General features: G+C 43.8%; 1 protein-coding gene across 1 annotated transcript in view; it reads right to left on the bottom strand.

Moving 5' to 3' along the window:
• Positions 1 to 14,773, bottom strand: part of KCP (kielin cysteine rich BMP regulator) — a 183,197-nt gene that overhangs the window by 65,041 nt on the left and 103,383 nt on the right. Inside the window, exons 20-27 of the mRNA XM_077472046.1 lie at positions 13,514 to 13,604; positions 13,328 to 13,427; positions 12,718 to 12,803; positions 7,914 to 8,007; positions 5,088 to 5,240; positions 4,667 to 4,773; positions 811 to 904; positions 525 to 698 (exon numbers count right to left, since the gene is read on the bottom strand). Of these exons, the coding sequence (XP_077328172.1) occupies positions 525 to 698; positions 811 to 904; positions 4,667 to 4,773; positions 5,088 to 5,240; positions 7,914 to 8,007; positions 12,718 to 12,803; positions 13,328 to 13,427; positions 13,514 to 13,604 (899 nt within the window). The remainder of the gene's footprint in view (positions 1 to 524; positions 699 to 810; positions 905 to 4,666; positions 4,774 to 5,087; positions 5,241 to 7,913; positions 8,008 to 12,717; positions 12,804 to 13,327; positions 13,428 to 13,513; positions 13,605 to 14,773) is intronic.

Raw genomic sequence — 14,773 nt, 5'->3', positions numbered from 1 at the left:
CCCCTCAACTTCCCAGAGTGCCACCCAGCCTGCTGCAGAGCCTCCAGTCCCCCCATGGTGTTTCTAACCTCCAAAAGGGCCCACAGAGCTCCCCTGCTCCCTCCAGAATCCTAATTCCCTACAGGTCCACCAAGTCAGCTGCAGAGTCTCCTAACCCACTCCATAACCTTCATCCTTCCCTAGAGTGACACCCAGTGCCATCCAAAGTCTTCCAATACAAATATAAATAGTCAAAGTTTGTAAAAAAAATAATTCACCCAAAAATAAAAACATTTACCCCATCCTCTGCCTCCTACACTTCCGGCAGGCATTGGGGATGTCGCCAAGCCTTCTAGAGGAGCTAGAAGCTTGAAACCTCACAAGAATGCACTTTAGTCCATTGCAAGAGTGCAAGAGTGAACTTGAGCTCCCAGGAAATGTCACCTGTACCTCCTGGAAAGGTCAGAGGCTGCAGGTAATTTTTTTATTTCTGGTGAACTGGTTTGCACCAGTGATATACACCAAGTGATATACACCAATCTTACCATTACAGTTGTTGTTGCAGCAGGTTCCTGGCAATGGATATGAACACTGTGGTCCTGGGCACCCTCTGTCTGCACACGTCACTTGCCCGCCCTGGCATCCACATTCCTGACACTTGTTATCTGGGTTTGTGAACTGTTGTCCATCCAAAAAGGTATTCTCATAGTATATGCAGTCTGAGCAATGTCACCAACAAGTTTACATGGAAGAAGTACATACAGAGTGTTAAAAATAAATACAAATGACCACATGGCATATTTCCAATAACCAGTAAAATAGATGTCTTACCAGGGCACGTGGTACAGCAGTGGCCAGGTTTTTTTTCTGGTCTAGAGCATGACACAGATGGGCATACAATGGGAGTACATTGGACTGTACCATCCTATGCACAAGTAAGAGTGTTAGAGATTTCAATATTCTATAACTTTCCATACACATTAAGAATTATACACAATAATATCAGTTTGTAATTGATACATTTAACCTGCACATGCTTTACCTTTTTTCAGCTGAAGATATAACTACTGTAAGTACCCAACTTTGACTTGCTTTTAGCATCATATAATCCCCTGTAGCTCAGGCTGGGAGAAGCAAGAACTGCGAGAATAGGTCTAGAAGCAAATAAGGTGTGCTGCAGGAGAACTGGCAAGGAATATTTTGACAGGAGGCTAGAATATAGCGAACAAAGAGGAATTACTCATCAATGTCCTGCTGCTGCCCAGTCCAAGGCTGGGAGTTAGGGGGAGCCCTGAAGCTGATGTATTACGCACTCTCCTGAACAGGCGTCACAGTAGTCAGCAGAAAAATCAGTATCCAATAAGGTTCTCTAAATATTTCATGCTAATTGCGTTTATTGTGTGTTGTTTTTCACTGTATTCTCTGCAAGAGCCTTTGGTTTTGCCAATGTACTTAAAAGCCACCCAATATGGCCACGCCCACTGGACACACCCACTCGGCAAGCTGAATTCCTCCCCTTTACAAATTGTCCCTCTTTGTCAAATCCAAAAGTTGGGAGGTATGCTTAACTGCATTGGAGAAAAGTCAGATCCATTGTCAAGCTTGACTCTACTGGCAGGTAGGGCTGTGTACCTCCGCATTAGATGGACAGAAAAAGCTCTTGCACACAGTCTCACATTATGTCATACAGTTGTATAGAGTAAAATATGCCTGATTGTTGTAGCACCCAAAAGCCTATTGATAAGAATTATAGAATATGCTGTTCAGCCCTATGCCCTAATGTACAGCCATGTGCCAGAGATCAAATACAAATCTTTTTTTTTTTTTTCGGTAAAACACCTCCCTTATTTGCAGGAAATGTTTTCAGTGGGAATGCATTTCCAGCACCTCCAGCACTGAATGTATGTATTGGCAAGGGGAGATGAGGCATGCTGGAGGGACTATTGATGTTGGCTACTGGGGGATCTTTTGTTGCTGTTGGGAATCTATTGTGACTGGGGGTCTATTGTTTCAGGTGGATCTATTGTTGCTGGTGAAGAATCCTGTTGCTTGGGGGTTTTCATGAATCTATTCCATACAAATACCACAAAATTTTCTATTCTCTAAAAATGGTGGCACTGGGAGTTGGGTAGGGGGTAAAACCAAGGGACAGTGCTCGAAGAGGTGGAGGCAAAGGGTGATTCAGAAGATTTAGTATATTTAGCTGTATGCCTGGAGTCCAACTTTAGAGACCAATCCTACCCAATGCATTTTCTTAGCTTTAGACAAAGGGAGTACAGGTTAGAATCATTTTTATTCATGTGGTGATAGGAAGTGAGACTCAAATGGAGAAAAAGACAGAGAAAAGAAACCCTAAAATTTTAGTAGTGCAGGGAAGGGTTAGAACCTCTGGCTGGATTTTTATTGCTCTCAGCGTCTTCCTATCCCAGTGACACCTATTCCCCTCATTTCTGATGTCACAGGGACAGAACGTGAGAACAGGTCTCACCAAAACAATCCAAGACAGCAAAAAAAAAAAATGGAAAAAGGTGAAAGCCCAGCATACACAAATTTCCACAAACTCATTTTCAAACATGCATGTCAAGCCTAAATACATGCTTCGTTGATTAAAATTAATATACTGGAACTTGTATACACTGCGCATTCTCCTTTTCTCTTGTTGTGGTATTGTCACCATGCACTCGGCCTGTTTTTAGCCTATTATGTACAGTAGCGTTGCCACTTCATCCCTGTAAACGCAAACACATATGAATTATACAGGTTCTGAGGATAATTTAATGCAGGTAAGGCACCAAGTGAGTTTAATTACAACCTTAATCAGACACAGAACCTGTGTAATTAATATGAGTTTGGTTTTAAAGGGATGAGGTGGTAAAAATAGAGCTTTCTTTTGGTGGTATTTGATCACCTCTGCGGTTTTTATTTTTTGCGTTATAAACAAAAAAAAGAGTGACAATTTTGCAAAAAACACAATATTTTGTAGTTTTTGCTATAATAAATATCCCAATTTATTTATTTATTTATTTCCTCAGTTTAGGCCGATATATTCTTCTACACATTTTTTGTAAAAAAAAATCGCAATTAGCGTATATTGATTGGTTTGCACAAAAATTATAGCATCTACAATATAGGGGATAGATTTATGTTATGTTATTTTAATTTTTTTTACTAGTAATGTTGGCGATCTGCATTTTTTATCAGGACTGCGACATTGCGGCAGACAGATATGATACTTTTGACACTATTTTGGGACCACTGACATTTATACAGCGATCGGAGCTGAAAATAGCCACTGATTACTGTATAAATGGCTCTGGCAGGGAAGGGGTTAACATTAGGGGGCGATCAAGGGGTTAACTGTGTTCCTTGTGTGTGTTCTAACTCTAGTGGGGATGGGACTGACTAGGGGAGGAGACCGATCAGTGTTCCTGCTTAGTAAGAACACACAATTTGTCTCCTCTCCCCTGAGAGAACTGGGATGTGCGTGTTGACACACACAGATCCCGGTTCTCGCTCTGTCAAGAGCTATCGCGGGTGCCTGGCAGCCATCGCACCCACCGGGCACGTTCATCAGCTCAGGGGGACACGTGGTGGCACGCACGACTGCTGTGATGTCTTAAACGAGTGATATACAGCTACGCCGATTTTCCCAGCTGAGCTAACCTGCCGCAGTGTAACTGTGGCGGCTGGTCGGCTAGTGATTAATTGAACAAGCTGAATTTAGAAGCTGATTGGCTACTATTCACAGCTGTACCAGATTCTGTTTTCACCAGTTTTAGTAAATCAAGTAGCAAGTTTAACCTATCAATAGAAAGCTTGATTTTACAGTATATATTTTAGTGTATGTAGAAGAGAAAATGGACAAATTTTTGTTGGTGTGTTTATCTAATGTTAATGTGAAAAATGATTTTAGGGCATGATATGTAAATGTTTGGATAGTAGAATGACATTTGGACATACAGACATTGTCTCAGAGCCGCATCTTCAGCACACAGGACATGTGGGAGGAAATATTTTGTTTAATGTTTGAGAAACTATAAACCACTGAAAGTTTTAGAATCATGTGATTTTGCGTCAGCCATTATATTGTATAGGTTACTAAGATTTTTTTTTTATAATTTACTTTTTAGATAAAGCAGATCCTAAGATTTGCTGAGGGATAATTCATCAAATTTGACCATAATAAGTTTTTTTCATATATTGTGAATACAATTTCATTAAATTAAGAATATATACATGAATATTTTTTTCTAACTGGAGTTTGGTTTCATTTCAACTATTGCACCTAAATACAGGCATACCCCACTTTTAAGTGCACAATGGGGTTTATTTACTAAAGCTGGAAAGTGCAAAATCAGGCTCACTTCTGCATAGAAACCAATGAGCTTCCAGGTTTTATTACCAAAGCTTAATTGAACAAGCTGGGGTTAGAAACTCATTGGTTTCTATGCAGAAGTGAGCCTGATTTTGCACTTTCCAGCTTTAGTAAGTAAACCCCATTGTGTACTTAAAAGTGGGTTATGCCTATATTCAAATTATAACAGACAGATATTCTGGATTCTAAGAAATAATAAAAAGAAAAATACTATTTTAAAATGCCATTAGAGTAATCACATGACACATCTAACTAAAGTTAATTCTGCTAATTTATTTATTAAGTAGCTGTAATGTTGACGCACGCTCTCACCTGGCAGCGGCAGCTCTGGCAGGGATTGTCAGGGTCAGTAAAGTCCTGGCCATTGCCATATATACGCTGGTTGTAGGTACAGGTGTCACATACTGGGCAGCACTCACCTAGGTTAGTAAGCACATTTATTACTGCACGCATTTTGCCCAATTAAACATAAGAATTAGGTTAAATGTAACTCAGATCTTTGATATGATGCAGCATTTACAGTTATATTTAAAGGTCATGGTTCTACGATTAACATACCATGCATAAAACCTGCCGAACCTATAATATAGAATGGTACCAGGTGGGCTACAGTGTCAGAATCTCTAGGGTTAATTGGTATAAAATTGATAGCTTTTTTCACTTTTTTCATGCAGGTTCATGCAAGGATTTACAATGCAAAATGTGCAGACTACGGTGTAAGTGTTCTTCTTACCTTCATTGTGGGTAGGATGAAGACAAGACAGAGGGGGGCACTGACTGACTCCACATACTGTATCACCATTCAGACAAGCACAGGTGCTACATGGATCTCCTTCCGGCTCCCACTCTACCCCCTCCAAGAATTCTACACCGTCCTGCACACATACTGAAAAAGAAATACTGAAATTAGAATAGGTATAATAAAAGAGAAGTGAAGTGAAACAGATGAAAGGAAGAAGACTTCTATGTCAGTCCCACAGTAAAAACAAGAAGAATAGGACATTGATTCAGCACAGATAAAAACTGCACAAAATGCCATAACAGACGTTACTAAGGCCGCGTACACACGCGCGGACTGTTTGCCCAACCTTGTTCGTCAAACAGTTTGGGCAAACAGTCCGCTCAAAATTTGCATGAGCGGACTTGCCCACACACGAGCGGACTGTTTGACGAACAAGGTTGGGCAAACAGTTCGCTCAACTTTTGAAATGAACGGACTCGCCCACGTAAGGCGGAGGCAAGTCCGCCCATTTCGAGCGCGTGTACAGGTAGGCGGGGCCCGCGAAGGAGACGTCGCGGGCTCCGCCGCCTGGAATGGGCTTAAAGGGGAACCCCAACGCCGAAAAAAATCGGCGTGGGGGTTCCCCCCAAGTCCACACCAGACCCTTGTCCGAGCACGCTACCCGGCCGGCCAGGAAAGGGGGGCGAGCGAGCGCGCCCCCCCTCCTGAGCCGTACCAGGCCGCGTGCCCTCAACATGGGGGGTGCCTTGGGGAAGGGGGGGCCGCGCGGCACCCCCACCCCAAAGCACCTTGTCCCCATGTTGATGAGGACAAGGGCCTCTTCCCGACAACCCTGGCCGTTGGTTGTCGGGGTCTGCGGGCGGGGGGCTTATCGGAATCCGGGAGCCCCCTTTAAGAAGGGGGCCCCCGGATACCGGCCCCCCACCCTATGTGAATGAGTATGGGGTACAATGTACCCCTACCCATTCACCTGTGAAATAAAGTACAAATAAAAACACAACACAGGGGGAAAAAATATTTTATTGCACAGCCGGGGGTCTTCCGTCTTCGGGGGTCTTCTCGCCGGACTCCTCCGCTATGTGTGTGTAGCTCTTTTGCCAGCGGAGGAGTCCGGCTTTCTTCCTCCCCGCCGCCGGCCTCTTCTCCCGACTTCGGGGGTCTTGTCCCCCTCTTCGGTTCTTCTGCCGGGCCACCGCGCCTGGTCCGGTGGCCCGGTCTTCTGTCGCCGTCTTCCGTTCTTCGGTCGCCGCCTTCGGTTCTTCTGCCGGGCCACCGCGCCTTCTTGTAGCTCTTTTACAGGCGGTGGCCCGGTCTTCTGTCGCCATCGCCGCCTTCCGTTCGTGTTCTTCTTGTTCTTCTTGTTCTTCTCCAGGCGATGTTGACACGTCGCTCCCTCCGGCCGGAATGCCAGAGCCGCGCTGTGCGGTCACTTATATAGTGACAATGGGGCGGGGTCACATGGTATATGTCACATGGGTTGGTCACATGGGTTGATGTCACATGGGGACTATGACATCGTAAGGGGGCGGGGTCACCATGTGACCAACCCATGTGACATATACCATGTGACCCCGCCCCATTGTCACTATATAAGTCACAGCGCAGGGCGGCTCTGGCATTCCGGCCGGAGGGAGCGACGTGTCAACATCGCCTGGAGAAGAACAAGAAGAACAAGAAGAACACGAACGGAAGGCGGCGACGGCGACAGAAGACCGGGCCACCGCCTGTAAAAGAGCTACAAGAAGGCGCGGTGGCCCGGCAGAAGAACCGAAGGCGGCGACCGAAGAACGGAAGACGGCGACAGAAGACCGGGCCACCGGACCAGGCGCGGTGGCCCGGCAGAAGAACCGAAGAGGGGGACAAGACCCCCGAAGTCGGGAGAAGAGGCCGGCGGCGGGGAGGAAGAAAGCCGGACTCCTCCGCTGGCAAAAGAGCTACACACACATAGCGGAGGAGTCCGGCGAGAAGACCCCCGAAGACGGAAGACCCCCGGCTGTGCAATAAAATATTTTTTCCCCCTGTGTTGTGTTTTTATTTGTACTTTATTTCACAGGTGAATGGGTAGGGGTACATTGTACCCCATACTCATTCACATAGGGTGGGGGGCCGGTATCCGGGGGCCCCCTTCTTAAAGGGGGCTCCCGGATTCCGATAAGCCCCCCGCCCGCAGACCCCGACAACCAACGGCCAGGGTTGTCGGGAAGAGGCCCTTGTCCTCATCAACATGGGGACAAGGTGCTTTGGGGTGGGGGTGCCGCGCGGCCCCCCCTTCCCCAAGGCACCCCCCATGTTGAGGGCACGCGGCCTGGTACGGCTCAGGAGGGGGGGCGCGCTCGCTCGCCCCCCTTTCCTGGCCGGCCGGGTAGCGTGCTCGGATAAGGGTCTGGTGTGGACTAGGGGGGAACCCCCACGCCGATTTTTTTCGGCGTTGGGGTTCCCCTTTAAGCCCATTCCAGGCGGCGGAGCCCGCGACGTCTCCTTCGCGGGCCCCGCCTACCTGTACACGCGCTCGAAATGGGCGGGCTTTCCGAGCGGGAACAGTCCGCTCATTTCGAAAGTACAGCGGACAGGCCCACACACGGGCGGACTGTTCGCTCAAACACAGTTTCAGCGGACAGTTTTTCGGAATTTCCGAAAGACTTTGTCCGTCCAACTGTCCGCTGAAACTGTCCGCTGAAAGCCCACACACGAGCGGACTGTCCGCCCAAACACTGTTCAGCGGACAAGGTTGGGCGAACAGTCCGCCCGTGTGTACGCGGCCTAAGAGTTATTACAGAGTATTGGGAAGAATCTGAGCTCCTCTTCCATCTGTCTCACCTTTACAGATGGGACAACATTTATTGGGTTCTCTCACTGGGTTTGGGCAGGACAGAGGTGGGCAGCTTTCCTCGACACATCGGACATTGCCTTTCTACAACACAAAGGATTATTTCAGTTATCAGTCTCAATAAAATCCCAACAATTTATAGAAACATAGAAAAGTGACAGCAGAAAAAGAATGAGTAGTCCATTGATCCTGCCCATTTTTTTTGTTTGTTTTGTTTTTTATTAGTTAATTTTTTTTTGTATAAATATAGATCTATGTTTGTCCCAATCAGGTTTGAAGCCATTTACTGTTGAATGTAGCACTACCTCTGCTGGAAGTTTATTATATAACTACCCTTTCAGTAAAATACATACTTTCTAAGATCAGTTTTAAACTTTCCTCCAGTTAGTTTGAGGTCATGTCCCTGTGTTCTCAATTTTGGATTCATATTGAAAAAAATGCCCCCCCTTAACCTTATTCACCCCCTTGATGTATTTAAAGGTTTCAAGCATGTCTCCCCTTTCCCTTTTTAACTCCAGACTGTACATATTAAGTTCCTGAAGTTGCTCTAGATATGTTTTATCCCTCAGACCTTTCACCATTTCTGTTATCTGTCTCTGGACTCATTCTGTCCTATCAATATCTTTCTGTAAGTGAGGTTTTCAGCACTGGACACAGTATTCTAAATGAGGTCTCACTAAAGATCTTTATAGGGGAATCAGAACCTCCTTCCTCCTGCTGGGGATCCCTCTAGTGATGAATCCTAGAATTCTATTCACTTTTCCCACTGCCTGGTCACATTGTTTGCTCATTTTGCAATCATCTGAAATAAATACCCCCAAATCTTTTTCCTCTGTAGTGCTGGTCAGAACTGTACCCCCAATGTTGTACTCCCTCAAGGGATAATTTTTCCCTAGGTGCATTATTTTACATTTAGGAACATTGAACTGCAGTTTCCGCTGCTTTTAGCAATCTTCCAGTGAAGCCAAATCATGTTCCATATTAGGGATATCAACCTGATTACACACCTTTGTATCATCAGCAAAAAGAAATACCTTACCCAACAAACCTTTAGTTATATCACTTACATAGAGATTAAATAGAACAGGACCCAATACAAAGCCTTGTGGTATACCACTAGTGACTCTGTTCCGAATGAACCCCATTTACAACCACACTCTGATATCTATCCTTTTAGCCAACTGCATATCCATTGAACCACCCAAGGGTTAAGTCCTAGCTTGTACAACTTTTGTATTGGATCATTATGTGGAACTGTATCAAATGCCTTGCTGAAATCAAGATATGCTATGTCCACAGCACCACCCTAGTTAAAAAAAAAAACACTTATAATATATTCTTGCTTTACACCAGTGTTTGTCAAATTATGAGCTAAAGGGGGCCTCTCAAATGTAGCCCCTAACATAACCAAAGAGCTGCACATAATGTTCAATATACTGTAATGTAATGCTTGCAAGGACTGTCAGAAACTGCGGACCTAATAGAGGAAATGAGGGTCAGAAGATGTAGATATGCTACATTATTGGCTGGGGATATGCTAAGAAGACAATACAAAATTGGGAAACACATTATATGAGGCTAGAAGGGATCAATAATATTATACTAATCAATTTTCCCACTACAAACTGCTGAGATCCAAGGACCACACATCATATTCCAAAGGTCCGCATGCAACCCTCGAGCCACAGGTTGGGCACCAGGGCTTTACACCCTCACTGGTGCCGTATTTGTTTATATATGTTTGCATTGAAGCCTATAGGTATATATTCAATTTATTTTATTATATAGTGAAAATACAGTAAAACCGTGGATTGTGAGAATAATTTGTTCCAGAAACATGCTTGTGATCCAAAGCACTTGTATATCAAAGTGAATTTCCCCATAAGAAATAATGGAAACTCAAATGATTCGTTCCACAACCATTTATTCATAAGTCCTTTAGTTTCTAGTCTATATAAAAAGATTATAGCAATGTGAGCAGATTGTGTAACCATAAAATGTTCAAATGGAAGCCTCCACAAGGAGATTAGAAGCTAAATCCAGCAGGAGCTACAGCGTATAAAAGAGAAGAGAGGCGCCTCTAAGTGTAGCAATATGGTTACATTTAATTAAGGTACAACATTTAGCAACTCACAGGATTGATGATTAAAAGAGGCAGATCTAAGTATGCAGGCATCTGGAGTAAAGCTGTCTACATAGACTATCCCCACACCGCTGGCTCTCGCTGATATCAGTCTGCAATCGTGACCGGGAAGACTACCCTGCAGTAGCGCGATCTGAATGTGTGGCTTGAATTGCTCGTGGAGCGCAGCGTGGAAGGGACGACGTTGATGGCGGTAAGGAGGATGGTCTATGTGGACAGCTTAACCCCAGATGCCTGCATACTTAGATTTGCCAGTTTTTATCCTCCACCATGTGAGTTGCTAAATGTTGTGCCTTCATTAAATGTAACCATATTGCTTCACTTAGAGGCGCCTCTCTTCTCTTTTATACTCAGTTGTGACCAGACACTACTTGTATATCAAGACATTGCTTGTATATCAAGTCAAAATGTATTTAAAAATGTTGCTCATCATGCAAAACGCTCTCAAACTAAGTTACTCTCAAACCAGAATTTTACTGTATTTTGTTAAAGTTTAGACGCCTCTGTTGAATATGTATGACATGTGTAGGACTATCAGATATTTCTAGCCTTTTTCCTATTCATATCTAGGACATAGTCATCAAATGATGGGCAATTCAAAACCCATTAATGTATAATCTCCTGGTTGAGTAAAGAAACTCAATGAACTGACCACTGTCTATAAGCGTAGCCTTTGGCATATTATTTAGGTGCAAAGTGCTATCAATCTATAGCTATTTTCTACCATTTTATTTTCTTATTTAGGTCAAAATGTTAAGAAGCTAAGCCAAGGTAGATGACTTCATGATTTGTTTGATCCTGGTACCAGGAAACAGCTTTCAGAGCTTTTCTGCACATGTGATCATCAAAGGTAAAGCGCATTCCTTCTCAACTTCAAAAACAAAGCTTATGTTCATGATTTGTTACACGTTTGGCAAAAATGGAAAAAATATGATCCAGCACAAACATAATTCGATGAGAGAGTTGTATATATGTACTTCTTTGGCTTGTTCTTCAAGCTTCAGTAATACATGTCAGTGGTAAATAGAATCTTCTGGTCCACTTATATAGCAGCTCATGTATGATGGATTAGCTGGTCCAAAGTTGTTTAATGTTATTTCATTGTTGTTTTCGGATAGAGGAACCCCCCAAAACCCGCACCCTTTTCTGAGATACTGCATTCAGACAGCAGGTCCCACTGCTGTCAAAAAATAATAATCTAGAAACGTTTTTCAGCATGTCCCTTAAACAAAAGTTGATGGAACAGCTGGCTTCTGTTGAGTGGAGATGGTCATACAGTGATAGGAATTCAGCCAGTCCAGACTAAATCCACCAAATTTTGATTGGTGTAGGGCCAGCTTAATGTGAAACTAAAATGTATCCTTCTCCAAAAAAAATCCATACACATCTACTACTTAATAGCCCCGTAATCTATTTTTCATGAAATCATTTCTACCTGTGCTTATCTGCCTCCTTGTAACCTCCTCCATGAGCTCCCGAGTCTCTCAAACCCTTGTTTGAAACAAGCTATTAATGTTAGTTTTGGTCATGTGCACTGCTCTATGCACACTATACATTTCATAGTCCATAGCTGACTCCCAAAGTGAGCAAGAGAAGATGGCTACATATAGTGGGACTATGGAGAATGAACATAGCCACCTTCTAACAGGAAGTTGGATCACAGCAGCAAAAAAAGGAATTTGGAGATTTGGAGAAGGCTGGGAGCAATAGAAAGTATTTTTTTTTTTGAGTTATGAATAAATACTTGAATAGATTTTTTCTTTTTTAAACCAGAGTTCAGTGTAACTTTAAGGCCCCTTTCACACATGCGGACATTATGTCCATATTTCATCCATCCGTTTGCGGATTAAATACGGACATACATGCATTCCTATGGGATAGCGGGTGTCTGCAGATGAACATCCGCAGACACCCGATATCGTCTGCCTCCGCTATTGTCCGATTCTGCAGATGGAGGAAAATCCTATTTTTCTATCCGTCTGCAGAGCGGATCGGATGAACACGGACAGACGGTCCGTGTTCATCCGATCCCCCATAGAGGAGAACGGAGAGCTGACAGGGCGGTCCCTGCACAGTGTGCCGAGTCCGCCCTGTCATCCGCCGGCTCAGCGGGGACAACGGAGCAATCCCCGCTGAGCAAGCGGATTATCACAGGGCGGATAATTACTGATCCGTCCCGTGTGAAAGGGGCCTAAGTGTAATCCATGGTGTAATCCACATTTGTATACTGTCATGTGTAGAGGTGGATGATAAAACTACATTGGAGCTATCATTTTAGGCCAGATTCACACCTATGCATTTTTAGTGCTTTTTGCATTTTGCAGATTTGCACTACAGCCCATTTAACATGGTTTCCTATAGAACACGTTCTGTAGTGCAAATCTGCAAAATGCAAAAAGCACAAAAAATGCATAGATGTGAATCCAGCCTTAGTGCATATTATCTTTGATAATGGTAGTGGTAAACAGAAGTCTGAACAGGAAGTTACTAGCAGATACTATGGTGTCATTTGTAAATACTATAACAAAAAAATAATAATGAATGAGGTGTTGTCTAAACTAACCAACCAGATTTTTTATATATAAGCCCCGTTATGTTACTGAATGATATGAAGGTTTTAAGCAAGATGGTAACAAGCACTGAATCCTTACCGTACAGCTACACCGAAGACATGGTCCATGTCCAGAAGGCTGAAATATCTGTCCATCGGTATATATGGTGCGTTCAAAATCACACACTGCATAAAAAAAATTATGAACAAGCTACACAGAAAACCCAAACAGTAAGAAATGTTCCTTATTCAAACTTATTGCTATAATTTCATTATTTTGATTTTGCGTCCACTAATAATTCAAGTAGATGTTTATTCTCCATTGCAAACCTTTCTTTGGATTTTTTATTTATTTTTTGCTAACGGGCAGGGGCGGACTGACAACTCATGGGGCCCCCGGGCAATAGGAGATTATGGGGCCCCCAGGCAATCAGAGATTATGGGGCCACATAGTATACACAAACACACACACAGTATAATATCACACACACAGTACACACAGACATGTTTCTATTGGCTGAGAAGGTACTGGAGAGGTGGGGCAACTATAATCTTGGGTTTTACTGAGGCTGGCAACCCTGATGGGGCCCCCTAGTGGCATGGGGCCCTCGGGCAGTGCCCGAGTAGCCCAATGGTCAGTCCGCCCCTGCTAACGGGTGATTTGCAAATAAAGTGATACACCTTCCTTTTTTTTTCTGAAAATGTTTTACCTTCACAGCTTGGGCAGCACTGTCCTTTGCCTTTGCCTGGGTGACTACATTTTGTAGGAGGACATCGTCTATCCAAGTGATCACATGAAACTTCCCCTGCCTAAACAAGAAAAAGCAATAAACGTGTGCTTGGAACCATTCATTTATTTAAGGACCAGACCCATACTAATGATGTTATCTACTCACTGAACATGTACAGCTGAGACAGGGGTCATGGGCAGCGGTGAACACATCACCTTCAGCATATGACTTGGAATCAAACTCGCATCCCTCACATCTAACAAGAAAAGAGGTACTGAGAAAGCTGGCACAGTTACAGACAAGAGGAATAGAGTAGAGTATGAAGTTAAAGAAACAAGGCATATAATATAGACACAACTGTAGAGGTTTAAACAACATATTGGCCTTTAAAGAACCCATAAGCATGGAGAAACCACTGCACAATTTAACTGATTATGGTTAGATCAAAAACAGTAATAAATCTATAGAAACCCTGAGGCCTCTAAAGATTCAACCCGACACACCAGTAATAGGTAAATAAGGTATAATATAGGAAGGATTCTCTGAGCCAATCAAGTTTGTTCCTTTGAGATAAAGCCAGTAGGCTGAGGGTCATCAAAGTGTGTTAATATGCACATTCAGCTAATATGAGTATGCTCCTGCTATGATCATCTCACAATCAATCAGTAACGATATCTTCTTCTACTATTTCATTTCTATGACCAGTTTTATTGGGGGCAAAGGCCTGGGCTAAGGGCACATTAACCTCTGTGTGGTGCCTTTTTTCTACATCAAAGTTTTTTAAGCGCATTTTAAATGTGTTTTTAGGTGCACTGCCATTAAACTCTATTAGGCCGCGTACACACGGGCGGACTGTTCGCCCAACTTAGTTTGTCAAACAATCCGACAAACAGTCCGCTCAAAATTTGCATGAGCGGACTTGACCACACACGATGAACGAACAGTCCGCTGAAAGCGTGCGCGATGACGTAAACGGCACGTACGACGGGACTAGAAAAACGACGTCCTATACACTGCAATGCAACCTTCGCCGTGTAAATTCTTTCTGAGCATGCGCGAGACTTAGTTTGTCGAACAAGCCTACACACGAGCGGACTGTCCGCTCAAACCAAGTTTCAGCGGACTGTCTTACGGGAATTCCGAAAAACTTTGTTCATCAGACTGTCCGCTGAAACTGTCCGCTGAAGCCCACACACGAGCGGACTGTCCGCTGAAACACTGTTCAGCGGACAAAGTTGGGCGAACAGTCCGCCCGTGTGTAAGCGGCCTTAGAATGCACATTTTATGAAAGTGCATCAAAGATGTAGTTTGCAAGGCTTTAATGTGTGTCAATGAAAACGTGCATTGTAGTTAACGGAAGCGCACCTAGAAAGGTGATAAGAAAAAAACGCACCACAGAAATGTGAACAAGGCCTAAAAATTGAA

This window comes from Lithobates pipiens, unplaced genomic scaffold, assembly GCF_037356315.1.
Source record: "Lithobates pipiens isolate NorthernLeopardFrog02 unplaced genomic scaffold, aLitPip1_a1.2 Scaffold_8, whole genome shotgun sequence".
Taxonomy (NCBI): domain Eukaryota; kingdom Metazoa; phylum Chordata; class Amphibia; order Anura; family Ranidae; genus Lithobates; species Lithobates pipiens.
This window is presented reverse-complemented; position numbering and strand designations above follow the sequence as displayed.